We start from the raw sequence: 18,990 nt of genomic DNA, 5'->3' as shown, positions 1-18,990 counted from the left end.
ACTTATTTGGAAATGGGTTTTTACAGATGTAATTACACTGAGGTGACTGGGCCCCCATCTAGTGACCGGTGTCCTAAGAGAAGGTCAACGTAGACACAGGACACGGAGGGGAGAAGACCCGTGACAACAGAGGGGAGGGTGGGACACCACTGCACAGGACTGTGCAGCCACTATAAACCGGAGACACAGGTAGGCTCCGTCCCTAGAGCCTGGAGGGAGCGCCAGCTGCCCTGGCCTCAGAGAATGTGGGGTTGAAGCCCCCGTTGTGGTCACTTGTTATGGCAGCTACAGGACACTCATCCTTGAGGATATGGGGTCACTGATCCCAGCCCTGTCCAGCCCCTGGGTGCCCAGAGGCTTGCTGTCGGCTGGGGCATTTGGGGGAAGTTGGGGTCAAAGAGCAGGATCTGGGTTAACAAGAAGGAGGAGGGGCATCTGGCTGAGACCAGCACACCCCTGGAGTGTAGGGGTAACAGGGCCCTGGGGCTCCCAGGGGAAGCCCTGTCAGTGCCCAGCTCAGTACCCGGGCACCAGCCTGGCCACTGCCGTGCCATCGCCATCAGGTGGGGGCACTGGTTTCCTGGAGGGAGGCCGCTGCAGCCCCAGATGAGCTGGGCTGGCAAACCATGTTCTTCAAAAAGCAAAACCCAAATGAAAACAATGACAAGTATTTGGCTCCACAGGTCTCCGTGGTAAGACACACTGTGAACACAGGCAAGCTTTGCACAAGCCTGGTGCTGGGGTTCGCCTGGGCCACGGCCCCCCAAACACCAGCCAAAGGCAATGAAGTCAGGTGTCTCTGAAAAACCACTTGCAACGGTGCACAAAGGCACGCGAGTGTTTCCGATGGGCATTTCTTTTTTTAAAAAAAATATAATAACTTAGTTTGCATTTTACAGCATTTCCAACCAAGTGGTTGGGGTCTCCTTGGCTGGAACCTCGTGCATCGGACTCCACACGTGGTCGCCAGGCGTCCACCCCAATAATTCGGTCACCCCACAGCCACCCCGCTGTCACTCCACAGCCATCTCACAGGGGTTCAGCCCCCGCGCCTCTGCGTCCTGGTACATCCGCTGGAAGTCCTCTAGGCGTGGGGCGCAGCCGAGCCGGGCCTCCCCAAAGTGCATGTGTCCCGTGAAGAGGAACTCGCCACGCCCGGGCCGGACGCCGCAGGCCAGCAGCGTGGAGATGCGGCCCCGCCAGCCGCCCCCAGGCGCCGCGCGGAACACCCTGCTCTTCTGCCGGTAGATGCGGCTCACGTGCAGGTGGATGGCCGACTCCTGCCGCTCAGGGGCGTGGGTGACGTCCTGGATGGCTCCTCGGACCACTGCGGAGGGGAGGACACGGGTCAGGGAGATGGGCGGGGCCAGGCCAGTGAGGGGGGCAAGGATGCCCATTGAGAAAACAGCGTGCTGCCATTCAGTGTGAGCAGGCCCTGGGATGGAAGCCGGTCCTGACCTCTGCATCCCAGAAATTCTCCTTAAAGACACAACTCCTGCCCTTGCCGGTTTGGCTCAGTGGATAGAGCGTTGGCCCGTGGACCAAGGGGTCCCGGGTTCGATTCTGGTCAAGGACACATGCCCGGGTTGAAGACTCCTCCCCACCCAGGCCCTGGTTGGGGCACATGCAGGAGGCAACTAGTCGATGTGTTTCTCTCACACTGATGTTTCTCTCTGTCTTTCCCTCTCTCTTCCACTCTCCCTAAAAATCAATGGAAAATATCCTCGGGTGAGGATTTTAAAAAAAGAAAGGGCAGCTCCTGGGCGTGAGGCTGCCTGGGGTGGTCCCCGCACTCGGCTCTGTCAGAGGGAGGAGGCCCAGCCACTCATGTGGGAGAACATGGAAGAGCTAAGCCACTTGGTGCGTCAGATGTTCCTTTCGGGACAAGAACAGTAACGAGAGCTAACACACAAGATCTGCATCAAGACCGGAGATGGGTGACGCTCAGGGGCGGAGGGTGAGGGAGGACAGGGCAGAGAGAGGGCTCATTACAAAGGGTCCGCCCTTGTGGGCCCAGCAAGAAGCCTGCAGTTCCACAGGAACCTGCCCTCGGGTGGCTGCCCTCGGGCTCGGGGCTCAGGGCACCTAGTGTGCCAGCCGCCATCCTCTGCCAGAGCTGAGTCCCTGACCTCGGCCATGGATCCTACCAGGACCTGGAGCTCCCACTGTGGCCCCTGCAGGGGGCCTGGTGGAGGGTGAGGCTCTGAGGCTTCCAGAGCGATGACATCATATGCAAAGTGGGACACTGCCCCCTGATCACCTGAAATAACAGGAATTCCCAGCCCTCTCCCTGCCCTGCGCCAGGTCCCTTCCCTGGGGCTGGAGTCACGGGGACGCAGCCCTGTGACCCATGGAAGAGGGCCACCAAGACCAGGGTCCTCACAGCCTCCTCCCTGCAGAGGTTGTGCCAGTGCTGGAAGGTTCTCTGGGACCAGGTGGGGCGCCCTCCCCGCGGCGGGAACCAGGGCACTCACCGAAGTCACTGGTGCAGACTGCCAGGAGCACCTCGGTGTCACTGCAGGGCCGGCACGGAGCTGCAGGGGAGGGCAGGGAGGGGGAGCATCAGGAGGGCGTGGACGTGCATGGATACACACCTGCCCCACGGTGGGGCCCCTCCACACCCCAAAGGTGCTCTGATTTCCGGCAGCGCCTCTACGACCCCAGGCGCCAGAATCACACCGTGGTCTCAGCGTGCGGGCAGGGGGCTGACTGCAGGGACCCCAGGCCCACCGCCCAGTGCAGGACAGGCCTGTCCCCACTCAGTGGTCAGAGCAGCTACTGGGCTCGGTGAGATCCTTCCATGCCCAACACCAACGCAGACCAGCCTGCACTGAGCAAAGCCCGTCCTTGTGCTGGCCCAAGGCAGCGCTACCACCACTCCGCCTCCGCAGCCACACCCTGAAACGCCAGGGGCGACCACTCACAGGCTGCCTGCTCCCCAGCACCCCCCTCCTGCCTCCATTCCACAGGGGGTGGAGACTGCCCGGGAGGCCGCAGCCTACTAGGTGTACCGGTTAATAACGCGGATGTTTTTCAATAGATGGAGTTACACATACGTTGATATATATGCGATTTGATATGTATGCTATTTCGTTTTATTGACAACATGTTCAAAACTTCATATGTCAAAGTTTCTGAAGGTGTTAACATCATAGATATTTTTACACTTAAAAATGTTGAATTTCGTGTCAAAAAAAAAAAGAGCATTTGCGGGAAGTTTTAATTCATTATTTTGAAGAAAAGTGCTGCTGAAAGTTATCATATACTTTGGGAAGCTTATGGTGAACATGCTCCATCTCAAGACACTTGTGAACGTGATGATTTTGATGTGAAAGACAAAGTACATCCAGGTCAACCGAAAAAGTTTGAAGACCAACGATGACAAGCATTATTGGATGAAGATGCGTGTCAAACTCAAAATCAACTTGCAGAAAGATTAAACGTTGCTCAGCAAACCATTTCCGATCATTTACAGCAATGGGGAAGATTTTAAAGGAAGGAGAACGGGTGCCACATAAACTGAACGAAAGACAAATGGAAAACCAAAAAGCCATCAGTAAAATGTTGCTTCAACGGCACGAAAGAAAGTCTTTTTTGCATCGAATTGTGACTGGCGATGAGAGTGGATTTATTTTGAGAATCCCAAACGCACAAAATCATGGGTTGATCCAGGTCACCCATCAACATCGATTGCAAGGCCAAATCGCTTCGGAAAGAAGACAATGCTCTGCGTTTGGTGGGATCAGGAAGGTGTGGTGTATTATGAGAGCTTCTAAAACCAATGAAACCATTAATACCGACTGCTACCAAAAACAAATAATCAATTTGAACCATGCTTTGATCGTAAAACAACCAGAATGGGCCAGAAGACGCACCATCACATACTTCAAAACCAGTCCAAAGAAGTGGAAAATTGGGTCTCTGAATGGTCTGCCTCAAAACAAGAAAAGTTCTATTGGGACGGTCTCCACAAATTACCTGAAAGATGGGGGAAATGTGTAGCTAGCGATGGACATTACTTTGAATAAAACACTTTCAATGTTTCTCTTGAAATTATCATGTTTTCTTTGGATCACAAAATCTGCATTATTAACCGGTTAATAGTTAACCCATATTATTAACCAGTTAATAGTTAATCTGCACTATTAACCAGGTAATAATTAATCCAAATATTAATGGGTTAATAGTTAATCCAAATTATTAACCAGTTAATAGTTAATCTGCATTATTAACCGTAATAATGTGGATTTTGTAATCAAAGAAAACATGATAATTTCAAGAGAAACATTGAAAGTGCTTTATTCAAAGCAACGTCCATCGCTAGCTACACATTTTCTCCATCTTTCAGGTAATTTGTGGAGACTGTCCCAATAGAACTTTTCTTGTTTTGAGGCAAGCCATTCAGAGACCCAAATTTTCCACTTCTTCGTACGTTTTGAAGTGCTGCTCAGAAAGTGTGTGCGCCATCGATCGGAACAAATGGTCATCTGAAGGAGCAATACAACAGCATACATATCAAATCACATACATATCAACTCCATCTATCGAAAAAAATCCGCATTATTAACCGGTACACCTAGTAAAGGTATCCTGAACGAGGCCCTAGAACCCTCCTAACTCCCCCTCCTCAGACCCCTCCTGTCCTTGGTCCCCAGTGACCCCTCTAAACACCTCCAAATGCCTTTCAGAGCAGCCCGATCACAGAATCCCTAGTTCCCTGAAACTCCTACCTGGGTGGGGCTGGCTTCCCCCCGCCAGACAGGCCTTACGAAAAGCCCTGCTCCCCCAGCCCTTCCCCCTCCTCTCAGGTGGGCACCAGGTCTCAGAAAGGTGTGGGGTTGGGGGTGGGGGAGGCGGAAACCTAGGGCTCTGGTGACTCCCCAGGGACAGTGCACTCCTCTACTCGGTGGATCTGGGAAAATAACAATTTATTACTTGACTGCCACATTGCTCCTTTCAAGGCCTCTCCCTCACCCAGTTTGAGTTTCTGAGTTTTTGCACCAATTCTCCTGACTCCATAGAAACTTGAGGCCCCCCCACGACCCTTTCCTGTTCTAAAGGCCCCAGAACGTCCCTGGCCTTGGCACTCACTGGGCCTGGACGACCTAATCCTGTCTGGGTGCCTGGCTGGCTGCCCTTGCAGCCTTAGAACAGGGCTGAGCAGGGGCTGCCCGACCCCCTCCAGGAGCAGCAGTGACTCGGGGACCTGGGGGTACCAGGCAAGGCACAGACGAGCAGCAGCAGAGAGGCCTCCGGGGCCGGGATGTGCGTGGCCATGGGGCCCGGCACACAGTGTCTCTGGGGTGCCTGGGGTGGACGTGAGCGTCCAGAGAGCTGGTGCCGCCGTCCCGCCCCCGGGCAGTGTGGGTGCAGCGTCCCAGTGCAGCTCAGCGAGGCCTGACTCACCCCCCCTCACCGCCCGGCTCCTGTGAAGTTATCAGGAGCTGCAGAGCAAGAACAGCCTGTTGAATGGGATCGAAGCCGAGTCCACCCAGCCTCCAGGCAGGCACCTCCCCGCCCAGCTCCAAACTCCAAGCCTCTGCCTGCCTGCAGCCTCGGCCTGCAGGAGTGGACCCCAGCCTCAAGGCCTATCTTAAAAAAGGGGTGGTGAGCCCTGGCAGGTGGCTCAGTTGGTTGGCGTGCCACCCCATACAGCAAAAGGTTGCGGTTCGATCCCGGTGGTGGGGGCACATACAGGAGGCAACCAATCGGTATTTCTCTCTGGCATCCATGTGTCTCTCTCTCTCTCTCTCTCTCTCTCCCTCTTTCTAAAATGAGTAAAAACATATCTTCAGGTGAGGATTTAAAAAAAAGAGGGTGGCCAACTGGGGACCCTTCATCCCTCTCGCCCCCTGTGGACCTGCTGCCCATGGAGCCGCAAGGTGGGCATGATGACGAAGGAGCACACAGCACAGCCGGCTCTGAGGGCTCGTGTACCCCTGGTTTTATTCTGGCCTGTGAGCAAGAGGCGGGGAGCAGCGGTGACTTCCCATCCTGGCTGGCATACCCAGTGCCCATGGGATCAGAGGCCCCAGCCTGGGGTCCCTCTGCTAGTGGGGGCCGGCCTCGGCAGCTCTCCCCAGAAGGCAGGTTCCCCTCAGCCACCAGGTGTGCGATGGGTGCAGCGCAGGTGGGTGGGAGGTGAGGATCTGTGCATGCCCTCCACAGCATGTCCCAGGATCCGAGCCAGCTGAGCTAGGCCAGGGGCACCACCCCAGAGGCAGTAGTCGAGGGGGCCCAGGCTACACACTGTGATCAGACCCTAGGCCTGGGCTCTACAAGGATCACAGGCCCTGGGACCTCGGCTGAGGGCTGAGGACAGAGGTGGACACTAGCCTCCCTGGCTCACTCCCAGCCCCACTGCAGAAGGTGTGGGGACCCAGAGGCCCTGGGGGAAGGCAGTCAGCAGCCCTGAGAAGCCTCAATGAGCCGATACCATCGACGGCTGAGCTAATAAAGCGTCACCCTGGAGACTTCCCTCCTACAACTCTGAGCTTCACAAAGCAGAGGTCACCTTTGTGGAAACCCAGTCTGTGGACGCCAAGAGAAGCAATCTGGAAACAATTATTAATCGGAGTCGGGCTCATAAAGGCTGTGGAATGCACTGGTCTCAGGCACATCCAATCTCCTTTCCTTACGGGGAGCCGGGGAGGGGTGGCCAGCGGGCTGGTTGGAATGCTGGCCCGTGTCTCATGGAGAGGGGAGGGCTGGGGTGTGGACGCCCCAGGAAGGTTACTCTGGAATGTACATAAAATGAACTGAACGAAGGAGAAAATAACAGGGTCAGGGAGACAGGTCAGGGCCACGCAGGGGCCCAGGTAGGAACCCGGGGACTCAGAGGAGGATGCAGTCACCTAGGTGAAGGTGAGGACCCAGGGACCCAGGTGAGGACGCAGGCGCAGGAGGGAGGGAGTGGGCGGGTGCCTTCTGTCAGAAACTTGCCGCCCTGAGGGGCTTGCAGGTGGTCAGATGGACCCAGGTCCCGACTGCCCGCGTAAGGACAACCAGGTGGACAAACACAATTTCCAGAGAGAAAACCGTACGTGAGGGCACCCAGCGGGTCAGCTGGGGACAGGCGGGCAGTAGATGCTGAGCTGTAACAGGGAGTGAGGAGAAGGGAGACACCAGAATGCGGTGAACGCAGCTGGATCCTGGTCCGTATTCACGGAGACCAAGCAGGCGCTGAGCTGCCGGCAAAGGCTCTGGAGCCGCCTCCAACGATCAACCTCCTCCACCTCTGAGGTCGCACAACCCCAGGCCCCAGGAGACCCCGCCAGGGTCCCAGCTGGCCGCGGCCGCCAGCACCTCCTCCTGTCCTGCTCCCTCCCGACCTCTTCCTCGCCAGGAAGGCCACACCCTTCCACCCCAAATGGGCAAGGCGAAAATTACACAATAATTACAGAGGCCAGAGAAGCCGCCGAGGCAGGAAATAAACGATCCTTGCAAAAATACAAAGTTTTCTCCTTTCCTGTTTCCCGGCAACACTGAGGTTTCTCCACGCTCCTTCCGAACTTTGCTACTCACCCCCACGGCCATCAGGGCCACCCGCTAACGCCGAGGTGCCAGAGAGGGCCCCTCAGCAGGGGGCTGTGCACCCCTGGGACCACCCTGGGGCTCATCTGCCCCCAGCTCATCAAACAGAGCGGGTTTTAAAGGGGACAGGAGCTGAGGCCCATCAGGCCTGTGGGACCCCATCACCTCTGGTGCCCCTGAGCCTGTGATGGAGCGATTTCCATGTGTTCACAGCCAGCACGAGGGCCGTGGGCTTCTGCCCACCCTCCAGCCGTGGGTCTGAAATTCCGCTGTCTCCCCCTTGTCTGCTCCCGGAGGTGGGGATGCTGTAGGTGGACGTCCCAGGAGCCCAGAGCGTGGATGTGTCCAAGTGGTGAGCCCGCTACTCGGCCCCTCAGCAGTAAAAAAACAGACTGGAATCCGGGGCCCCCCTGGGCTGCCCCACACGAACCGGGGACACAAGGTCTGTCTTGGTTCCCCAGTGCCTGACGCAGTGACCCCCCTCCCTCCCTGGCTGGTCACCCCCACACACCCACCAGCCCACTGGGTGATGGCGAGTCCTGGAGTGCCTGTTTCCTTGAGTGTTGGAACACCGGGGAGGACAGTCCCCCCAGCAGCCAGGCCAGGTTCCACCCCGAGACCCCAACCAATGTTCCAGGCATGGAGCTGCATCTGGCTGCTCCCTGCCTTTCACGTCCTGCCAGATGGGTTCACTGCCATGGAAGGGGCGTCCATGTTACTCAGGTGCCCTAGCAAGGCCCACAGAGGCGGTGAGGGTTGGGGGGTGCACAGGGAGCCTGTGACAGCCAAATCCCACTCCCCCTGGGCTGGGTCCCCTCCCACTGCCCGCCGTCTGCACCTGTCCAGGGGCTGCCTGCCTCTCCTTTCTTGGCTAGTGGTTCATCGAGGAAGCTGACTACGCAACCCCAGTGGCCAGGGGGCCAACACGTGCTGTAAACACTCCCAGCCAACCAGTCAGAGGTGTGGTGGGCAACAGCTCACACCTCCTGCCAGGACTCAGCCGGGAGCCTCTCCCTCGGAAGTCAGCACAACTGTCACTCGCGCGGCTCATCGGCGAGAGAAGGCGGGTGCTCACTCCCAGGTACATCCATGGTCTCCGGGGTCACCAAGGCCTTGGGTAGCCAGGGCCAGAGCAGGACGGAGCCGGCAGCCATGCTCTCTTCCGAGAGCCCGCCTGGCCCAGGGACGTCATGGCTGCCAGATGGCCAGTGCCGACATTCCACATTTCACACCCATTCCTCCAGCATTAAAGGCTTAGGGGCTGTGCCCTGATGAACGATGAAAGGCGAACACCCCGGGCAGAAGAGATGCCCCGATCCCCCAGCTCCCAGAGCCCTGGGTGCCTCGGAGTCTCCGTTCCATGCCTGACCCTCGCTGCCACTTGGGGCCACGTCACTCTCCATTTGGGGGCGTCCTCTCACTGTGGGGCGTTAACAGTGCATGGGCCTGGCCCTCACCTGACCATCAGCCCAGCTGGCCACCAAGAAAACAGCTCCCAGGACAACACACACACACGCATACATGTACACACACAGGCACACACGTGCACACACCCGAAAGGCATCTTGCTCCTGGAATTGACACAGATATCTGGCAGCCCCACCCTAAACATCACCCAACACATTGGGACACTGTCGTCCTCTGTGCCTCAGAGGGAGAGGGGGGCCTGGCCCCCAGGGTGGGACCTGCCCTGTATGAGCATCTCGGGGTCTTGGGCTCCTCCTCCATCTCCATCCACGAAACTTTCCAAGGCCAACCCTGCCTCCACCCAGCACCTGGCAGAGCCATCTGCTTTCCTCCAGAGAAAAGGGGATGGAAATCTAAAGCCAGCTCACCACCTTCCCACGTGAACACACACACCCTTGGCCACCGAGAGGCCCCTCCAGACCCGCCCCGGCTCCCAGATCCTCCCAGCCCCTTCAAAAGGGCCAGCAGCAGGGGCTCCTGCCTGCCGGGTGCCCACTGCAGCCCCACTATGGCACGTTACCGGAATCTCCAGAGACACACCCCCACAAAATTCCTCCAGACCCTGGGACTGGCCCAGGGTTCAGGATGTCACTGCTTTCCACCTGGGATGTGGATCAGCCTCAATTCCCACCCAAGACCTGACGTTCCAGGGGCTGCACCCAAGGCCAGAAACGCTCGACCAGCTTGTGTCAGAAGAAATGCTGCAGCCGTTGTTTGAATGGTAACAGCACCCACTTCCAACGAGTCACGACGAGTCCGTGGAAGAAGAGCACATGACGGGTGAGGGCCCATCACAGCCCTGACCCTCCGCAAACACACCCCTGGGAGATGAAGGTCTTGCAGAGTCCAAACAAGAACTTTCCAGAACGCAGGCAGTACACCTACATCCAACACCCACGACACTGCACAGGTACCCCCCCAGGAGGACCCGTCCGCTAGCACCACGATGCCCCTGGCCTCCCCCAGATCTGAGGCACACCCTGGGGAACTCCCACAGAGGCTGTGCCGAGGGGGCCAGGAGAAAGTCAGAGAAGTCTGGCAAATGAGAAGGACCTGGGCTGAGGAGGGGGGCAGCCGGGAGCCCACCCACCAACCCCGGCATCACCCACCTGACAGAGTGTGCAGATCCGAGCCGGTGGGCCGGCTGCTCAGCTCGTACTGGAAGCCCGTGGTCCTCCGGCGGATGTCCTGCTGGGGCGTCGCCTCCACGAACAGGCTGCCCTGCTGGAAGCCGAAGCAGCGCACCTGGCCAGGCCCATGGTCCCCGTCCCGGAACAGCAGTTTCAACGCTCCAGTTTTCTCCAAATAAATATTGGCCCCAGAGGAGTCCCCAAGGGGCTTGATGCACAGAGTCAGGGGGCGGGAGGGCGAGACAACGTTGGGTCGCAGGTTGACGCTGAGAGCACCTGTCGGGTACATCCACTCCACAGCGCCCGCCGAGCAGCGCAGGTACACCTGCTCCACCTCTTTCCTGTGAGCTTCGTGGGTCAGCCCGCTGTGGAAAGGGGACAGTGTCAGCCTGGGCACCACCCCGCTCACCTGCACCACCTCCCGCTCCAGCACTGGCTGCTCCAGGCGAGGGGCAGCCAGCGCCCTCAGGCCCTCCCCACAAAGGACACTCCGTATTGCTGGCCTGCTGGGCTGCAGCTGCAGGGCCCCAGTGCAGGTGAGAACCAGGGAAAGGATGGATCTTCCAAAACACAATCAAGGGAACACCGGGAGGCCCTAGCTGGCTTGACTCAGTGGATAGAGCGTTGGCGTGTGGACTAAAGGGTCAGGGCACATGCCCAGGTGGAGGGCTTGATCCCCTGGGGGTGGGGGGAACGGGCATGCAGGAGGCCAATCCATGATTCTATCTGATCATTGATGTTTCTCTCTCTCTCTCTCTCTCTCTCTCTCTCTCTCTCTCTCCTTTCCTCTCTGAAATCAATAAAAAAATATTTTTAAAAAAGGAAACACCAGGACAACTCTGGCACCAGCCCAAGTTCCCACTGAGCATGAAGGACAGGAGGCGACAGGAGGTACCCAGGACACACGTACAAGTAACTCACTCCGGGGAGCAGCTTATGAATCAGTGAGGAATGTTAGCCATTTGGGGGTCGTTGCTCAGGGTTTTTTTAGCGCCTCACTGGCAGGCATACTTTTTATATTTTCCTTATGATGATGATTTGACTGCTTTTTCATTCATTTGAAAACCTGAAGACCCTCCATTGATCATCATATTTTAAAAAATAAACTCAAATGGCATCAAAGATATGAAAATAAGGTAAGGTCCTCTCCAGGGGACAGACTTGGGAAGAAAAGTGTGGAGAAGCCAAAGGGTAGCAGACACCTCGTCTTCCCAAGGGGAATTTCCAGAGAACCACGTTCAATTCCCTCCTGAGGAATCTGAGTAGAAAAGAATGAAGCTGCTGTGCTCTCCCTGAGACGGTAAAGTCATTACATTACGTTTCAAGAAACTGAAACCATCAACGTTACCGTTTCTCTCCCCTCCTCCAACTCGAATGTCAGTGTCAGCTTGTGCACACAGCTACGTCACAACCACCAAGCAGCCTGGAACTCCACCAGTGACTTGGCTAAGTGTGCTATTCCATGAAATTGGGTTCTGATCAGCTCTCAGACAGGTTCACCCACATTCTTGGGATTTTTACGTGGCATAAACAAAGCTCCACTCAGAGCCCTGGCCCCAGTGCGTTACCAGAAACCCTTTCTGCCGAGCAGAAAACACAGAACATATGGTTTGCATTTACTGTGGTGACTCATGCTCCCGGCTCCCAAAACCCTCACTTTCCACAGGACGGGCCCGCGGCGCGCAGTCACTCTGCAGCCACATCACAGGGAGGTGCCGGGGAGGTGACCCTCCTAACCCCACACGCCCGGGGTCAGGAGCCGCCAGCCCAGCCTCAGACGCCTACCAGGGCTGCACACACGGAACCGACTAACAAATTACAGTCACATAAAACGCACACAAGCCCATCTGACACACAGGTGGGGGTGGGCGTAATTATATGCTGTGTGAAAAATTAGACTAAATGGTAAGTGGTTGCCACGGATCATTATAATCAGCTCTGCTCTTACGCAGCCAAAACAAACTTTACTAGAGTGCCCCTCCTCTTCGGGCTTCGGCCGCAAGGGGCAGTTGAACCCTTGCCCCGAGCCCAGGCGCCCATTCTCAATCCTCTCTCCCACAAAAACCACTCTGCCTAAGGCTTTCCTTCTCTGTCAGTGGGGCAAAGGGGGCCCTGGGGGTCGAGGGAGTGAAGAACCCATACCAGAGGCTTTGGATCCCTCCCTAAGGCACCTTAATCGGAACTGTGGAGGGGGAAGGAGCGAGGGCCACCCTCCACCCACACCTCAGGCGGGGCAGGGAAACCCTCGTGGGGTGGCCCACGGGGAGGTGGACCTGAGTCTGGGGGCTGCCACCCCCAGCCTGCATATAGGACTGTGTACATCTTATGGGGTGCACCTGGCCCTGGTTATGCATAAGTCGCTCAACTAAAAGAGAAGTAGGAACAAAATGAAGGAGTACATACAAGAAATGAGCCCCACCCCCAGTTACTTCCCCCGTAAACTAACGTCCTCGCTGGCCCACAGCAGAGGGTCTGCGCCACCACAGGCTCTCTGGGCTCTGCCCAGCTCCCTAAAGCACCCAGAGCTCCAGGAATCCACTAGGCACTCCACACAGAGCTCACACCCATGTCAGTCCCATGTGGCACGCACCCATGTCAGTCCCATGTGGCACGCACCCATGTCAGTCCCATGTGGCACGCAAGACCCCATTTGGACAAACACCTCCGCAGTCCACTAGTCTCTCAGCCCAGGACCCGCTGGCTCTTTTTTTTATTTTTTATTTCAGAGAGAAAGGGGGAGAGAGGGAGAGAGAGAGAGAGAAACATCAATGATGAGAGAGACTCATTGATTGGCTGCCTCCTGCACGCCCCACACTGGGGATGGAGCCCGAAACCTGGGCCTGTGTCCTGACCGGGAATCAAACCGTGACCTCCTGTTTCATAGGCTGACACTCAAACACTGAGCTGAGCCCGGCCAGCCCGCTGGCTCTTTGAATAAGGACAAGACTCCTGGCCTGTCTGGTTCCTACCAGGAAATAGAGCCACACTGCCCACCTCTAAGCTTCCAGCGCTGCAGCAAACCTGAAAAAAACCTCTATTTATGCAAAAACACACCGGTGCCTGAATGTTCCCTGATGATGGTTTGTTGCAGTATTCACATGGCATGCAAGTGACATCTATCCAGCCCCCCCACCCCCCAAAAGCAACTGTTTTCTGATGTGATGAAGCTCTACTCAGCCTTAGGGAAGGAGAAGACTGGTTTCACCTTGGAGTACTTAAACCAAATTAATGCCTTTTGCCTTAAAAAAAAAAAAAAAAAAAAAAAGAGAGAGCTGGTAAGTGTCACAGCCCCACACCTGGGGAGCACCTTTGTGGAAAAGACAGCAGGTTCCGAGTGGATGCGGGAATTTTCCGATGGGGTCAGTGGTGTGGTGGCAGCAGAGCCCACACCCCTCTCCCCCCAGTGGGGCGGGCGCAGACCCTGAGTCACCAGGAGCAAACGATGGCCTCTTGTTTACAAAAAAAGAAAGAGTTTCAGGCCAAGCCCAAGGCAGGAGAGACAGACAGCCCAGGTGTGACGCAGGTAAGTGCTCTGCCCCAGGCAGTGGTCCACCTTTAGGACCAGGGCCCTGTCCTGTCCAAGAGCGTGGGCGATGGACTTCAAAACCACCCACTTAGCTCAGCTGGTTAGAGTGTTGTCCAGATACACCAAGGCTGTGGGTTCAATCCCCGGTCGGGGCACATAAGAATCGAGCAATGACTGCCTCCATAATTAGACTAACAAATTCATGTTCCTCTCTCTCTCTCAAAATCAATTTAAACAAAAAACAAACCCACACCTACTTAACTGCTTGGAAACACCCAGAAACACATGTCAGCCTGTCAGCTGTGAGAGGCCCCTGTCTATCAGGGGTCAGAATCCACCTCATATGGGGGGGGGGGGTGAAGTGGGGGGGGGGGAGGCTGTCTTTAAGGCCACAGGCAAACAGCACCCCGGCTCCCAGCAAGTAGCATATGATCACTGGGGTGCAATCACAGCTCACCGGGGCTTATGGCTAGGAATGCCGACTGGCAGGCTGCCCCCCACATCCCCCCAATGGCTCTGGGGCCTGGTGGGGGGAGGGTGCATCAGCAATGAAGGAGGGAGGGGCTCAGGGAAGTGTCCCAGCTTCTCCCGGTGATAAAAAGTGAAGGGGCTCCTCTTCCCTCTGCAAACACCTCCAGGAGCTGGTTGGCCCCCGACCCCCCCCCCCCCCCCCATCACAGCCACCTCAGGGCTCAGCCCTCCAGGTAGACAGTCCTCCCAGAACCTGGAGAGGGTGTTTGCTCCTCCTTCGGAAACTCAGGCTCAGCAGGTGGGATGGGCTACTGCTTTGGATCGGTGGAAGCAGGAACCACAAAGCCTCCATTTGGGGGTGCCCTGATTCATTCCGCAGAGGCTACGAAACGGGGAGTTTAATTCCTAGCAGGGGCAGGGGCAGGGGCAGCCCCAGCGGAGGGGTCGGCGTCAGAGGGTCCCCACCAGCTCCCGGCCGGCGCCAGCGATCTCCAGGCCAACCCTCCTCAGAGCCGACCTGCCCACCACCGGGTCCAGGCCCGGCTCCTCTATCCCTGCTCCAATGTGAGGGGCGCGGGGATCGGGACAACCTCGGGGGCTCGGATCTCCGGTCTCGGAAGGGTCATTGCCGGGTCATCGCCAGCGTCCACGGAGAACCGGTCTGCAAGCGCCGCGATGACCAGCGGCTATCTTGACGCAGAGCCAGGGCGCGGGCACAGCCCCACCTTCTCGGAAAACCGTCTTCACCCAAAACCATCCCGTGACGTCCCCGCCCCCCGCCCCCAGGAGGCGTCTGAGCGGGGCTGGCCTGGGGGCCCTGCGCCGGGAACCATGACCCCGAGCCCAGGCGGCCCAGCCGCGGCGTCTTCGGAGGAGACGCGCGTCCCCCGAGCGAACTCCCGAATCGGCAACTTCCGCGGCGCAGGACCGGCCTCGCCACCCGCGAGCTGCCAGCGCGGCCAGGGCGCCGGGGGCGGCGGTCTCTCCTCCGAGTGCCTGCGCCTCCGGCACCCGCCCGCGCGCACCGGCGGCCCGCACTCCTCGCTGCGGGTCACACCGCGGCTTTCTCACAAGGGCCCTCGGCCGCCGCCGCGGAGGGAGCGAGGGGGGGTCGCCAGCCCGGCGCGCGCGCTGCCAAGGGCGGCCTGACCTTCACGAGGCGAGGGCGGGGGGCCTGGCCAGGTTCGGACCCGCGCACAGGTCTCCGTCCGCACGGACGCGGTCAGCGCTGCGGGCACTGCCACAGCCCCGCTCGGTCCACTCGGGCCGCCGCCCCCTCACGCGGACCCGCCGTTCCTTGCCGCTCGGCCCCGAGCGCAGGCGCGGCTCCTCCAGGCCGGGGGCCGATCCCGCCCGCGGGCCGGCGGCCGAGGCTGTGGGGAACCCGAGTGGAGACCGGCGCGACCGGGCGCGGGGCGAGCAGGCTGCCGGCCCGGCCGGACCCGAGCGCAGCCAGCGCGCCTCCCGGGGCGTCCTCGGGACCCGGGACCCGGGCGCCGCGGGCTCTTTTGTTCTACGGCCGGGGCAGAGGGCGGACAGCGTTCCGCCTGGAGAGGGGACCCCCGAGCCCCCGCACTCTCTGCCCGTGGGAAGGGGAGTGAGGAGAGGGACGCGGACCCACGAGCGGGGTCGACCCGCGAGGACTCACCTCCCCTTCCAGCTGCACAGGTCACTCGAGTACTGCGCGCCCGCGCCGCCCAGGAGCACGGCGAGCAGCAGGGCCAGCGGCAGGGGCAGCGGCAGGGGCCGCGGGGGCGGGGACGGGGGCCCTGGCCACGGCCGCCCCGCGCGCCCCCCGGCCTCCCGCGCCGCGCCCCGCATGCTCTGGATCCCGCGCGCGCCCGCCCAGCAAACCCTCCACTCGCGCGGCCGGGCTCCGAGTCCGGGCGGGTCACGTCGTGCGCCTCCCGCGCCCCTGGCGTGGCCGCCCGCCCATCGCGGCCGCTGGAGCGGCCGGAGCCTCTGGAACTGCGCAGAGTCCTGCGCCAACCGCCGCCGCCTGAGCTCTGAAGCCGGCGAGTCAGCAGCCGGAGTCCCGGCTCAGCTGGGGGTGGTGCCCGCCCGGCCGCCCCGCCGCCCCGCCCCGCCGCCCCGCCGGCCGCCGGAACCCCGCCCCCAGCCGCTGGGAGCTGCGCGCCCACAGTCCCGCACCCGGTCCCCGGGCGAATCCGGGATGCGGGATGCGGGATGCGGGGTGCGGGGTGCGGGGTGCGGCGATGGCACCCACGTCGGAGGCACGTGGTCCCGCGAGTGGGACAGCGTGGGCGCCACGGAGAGGGGAGGCGCGCGGGGCGGAAGACGGTCCTGGAGAGAAAGCCAAGCTGGAAAGCAGAGTCCCCGAGAGAAGAGGACGGCGCGTCTCTGGCCTTGTGATGCGGGGCGGGGTACCACTCGAGACCCCAAGTCTGGGCGGACCCCCGCCCAGCGCCCGGCCGGTGGTCGTCACGTGGCAGCGGTGCCTCGGCCCCATCACGCGCACTGAGCTCCGAATGGCGCTGGGTTGAGGGACTGCCTGAGCCCATCAGGGTTGTTCCTGGCACCCATCCCCCTCCGCAGGATTTGAGTGTAGTTTGTGGAGGTTCTTGGGCTCGTGGGGGAGGGAGGCCCCACTGGGGCGGACTCGCGTGGACTCGAGCACCCGCTCCACGGAGTCTGGGTTTGCTGACCACAGGCCCCGCTCCTGTGCATCCCTGTGGGCACTAGTCCCGCTCGTCCCCCTCTCGAGTACCTGCTTCACCAAATTCCCACGTGACTCTCAGGGTGTGTGGGGTGCGTCCTCTGCATTATAGGGTTTTACAGCAATCCTGGCCCCTAAAGTCCAGATCCGCGATTTTCAACCTTTTTCATCTCATGGTACATAAACTAGTTGCTAAAATTCTGTGGCACACCAAAAATATATTTTTGCCATTCTGACAAAAAAAATAGGTATAATTTTGATTCATTTACATCAGATGGCTACTGTGTTGACTGTTGCCATTTTTAAATTGGACACTAAGGGAAAGGTCAGTGCCCCTGACGAACTAGGCAGGTATTGCATGTTTTAACACTTCTTGCCTCACACTGACACCCCGCTCTAGAAGGACCCCAGGTGGTGGTGAGGACAGTGTGAGGAGAGCGGGTTCCTTCCCCCGGTGGTCACTAGTGCCACCGTGTGCCTGGCATCTTGTGGGGGGAGACATTGGGGCACAAGCAGCCCCAGCCCCAACAGGAAGGGGTGATGCCAGAAAGCTGGGCCAGTCGAGGAAGAAGGAGGAGGAGGAGGAGGAGGGTCTGCCAGGCAGAGGCAGGCAGCCTGGCCCCCACGCAGCCACTCCCATCATCACAAAAGCCAGCTTTTCTGCTTCCTCGGACTCTGGTGTGGACCTGGGCTCCAGAGCCTCTAACAGCATCAAATGAGGGAGAAACCTGACCTTGTTTTAGCCTCCCTTTTCCAGCCAAGATGCAGTTCAGGAGGAATTTCAAGTGACCCGGTGCGGGAGGGGGGTGATGGCAAGTGTGTGTGTGTGTGTGTGTGTGTGAGAGAGAGAGAGAGAGAGAGAGAGAGAGAGAGAGAGAGAGAGACTTCCTGCTCCTGTGGATTAGCAAAGTGCATCCTTGTCCTGAGGTTTGAGTCGGGTAGGGTTGGAGTCGGATTGGACTGGAGTGACCACACTCTGGAGGGGCTGCAGGGCCCAAAACATCTGGGGCAGGGACACAGCACCCCCAGGAGTGCTGGGCAAGGGGAGGGCCTGCAGGTATTGGAAGGTGGTTGCAGGTGAAGGATGTTTGGAGCAGCTCTGGAACTGAGTAGGTCAACCCTCCCAGCCCAAGCCTGGGGATGGTACTGCCCAGTCACAAACAGTGATTTCACCCTGAGACCCATGGTCAGCTTTGAGGCTGGGCCCCAGGAGGCCTGCTGCACTCCTCCCCTCACCCCACTGAGATGTGGGTTCCCTGTCCCCATCCCTGCAAGAGCCAGGGTGAAGAAGTGCTTCGAGAAACGGGCAAAGGGAGACCACCACTCGGCTATCAGCTGAGACTCTGGAACCTGCGACCAGCTCTGTGCCCAGGAAGGGTGTTGACCGCAAGACAACGCCTCTGACCCTGCACGCGTCTCCCTACAAGCCGCCTCCGGTCCTGAGGGCCTGTGGCTTCACACAGGAGAAGGGGAGGCAGCTTTAGGGTACTCCCCCGCCATGTGACACATGCAGAGATTAAGCGCTGCTGGCCTGAGTGACCTGCTCAGGGTTCTAGCCGCCGGATGGCTCTTGAGGATATTACGCAAAGTAAAATAAGCACAAAAAATCGGCCCTGGCCAATTCGGTTCAGTGGATAGAGTGTTGATCTATGAACAGGAGTCATGTTCAACTCCCATCAGGGCACATGCCCGGGTTGTGGGCTCTATCCCCAGTGTGGGGCATGTGGGAGGCAGCCAATCAATGATTCTCTTTCATGATTGATGTCTCTATCTCTCTCCCTCTCCCTTCCTCTCTGAAATCAATAAAAATAAAACAACAAAAAAAACCCTGTATGATTTCACTCATATGTGGGATATAAAACCAAAAAGTAATGAACAAATTAACAGAACAGACTGGTAGACACAGACGTCAGAATGGTCGTTTCCAGAGGGGAGGGGGTGAATTGGGTGAAGGGTCGAATATATGGTGACAGGAGGAAACTAGACTGTGGGTGGTGGGCACACAGATATCAGATTATAATAGTGCACACCTGAAATTTTAACAGTGCTATGAACAATGTTATCTTAATAAATTTAATTTCATAAAGCACCCAGAGACCACCGGGCCCAAGGGGGAAGAATGTCTCTGAACTGGTTCCCATCCTCCCAGGCTCAGGACTGTGACCAGACCCCCTGGGCCCGGTCCC

The 18,990-nt window shown here is 58.6% G+C and overlaps 1 protein-coding gene across 1 annotated transcript; it reads right to left on the bottom strand.

Annotated features, from left to right (window-relative positions):
• Positions 1-836: 836 nt before the first annotated feature.
• On the bottom strand, positions 837-16,207 carry METRNL (meteorin like, glial cell differentiation regulator). Its single transcript, XM_081109952.1, has 4 exons — positions 15,776-16,207; positions 10,110-10,495; positions 2,475-2,534; positions 837-1,327 (listed from the first exon to the last, which is right to left on the bottom strand). The coding sequence occupies exons 1-4, from the start codon at positions 15,946-15,948 to the stop codon at positions 1,014-1,016; spliced, it is 933 nt and encodes a 310-aa protein (XP_080966078.1). The 5' UTR covers positions 15,949-16,207; the 3' UTR covers positions 837-1,013.
• Positions 16,208-18,990: the final 2,783 nt, after the last annotated feature.

Source organism: Myotis nattereri (assembly GCF_964212035.1).
Source record: "Myotis nattereri genome assembly, chromosome: 16".
In the NCBI taxonomy this organism is placed as follows: Eukaryota; Metazoa; Chordata; class Mammalia; order Chiroptera; family Vespertilionidae; genus Myotis; species Myotis nattereri.
Note: the sequence above shows the minus strand (reverse complement) of the source record. Positions and strands in the feature narration are given on the sequence as shown.

Bases quoted from the DNA above. Each gene is read 5' to 3' on its own strand.
- METRNL (XM_081109952.1), bottom strand. From the start codon at position 15,948: ATGCGGGGCGCGGCGCGGGAGGCCGGGGGGCGCGCGGGGCGGCCGTGG. The intron at 10,496-15,775 runs GTGAGTCCTCGC...CCCTTTCCACAG, and splicing joins CTGTGCAGCTGGAAGGGGAG to CGGGCTGACCCACGAAGCTC. The intron at 1,328-2,474 runs GTGAGTGCCCTG...TCCCCTCCGCAG, and splicing joins AGTCTGCACCAGTGACTTCG to TGGTCCGAGGAGCCATCCAG.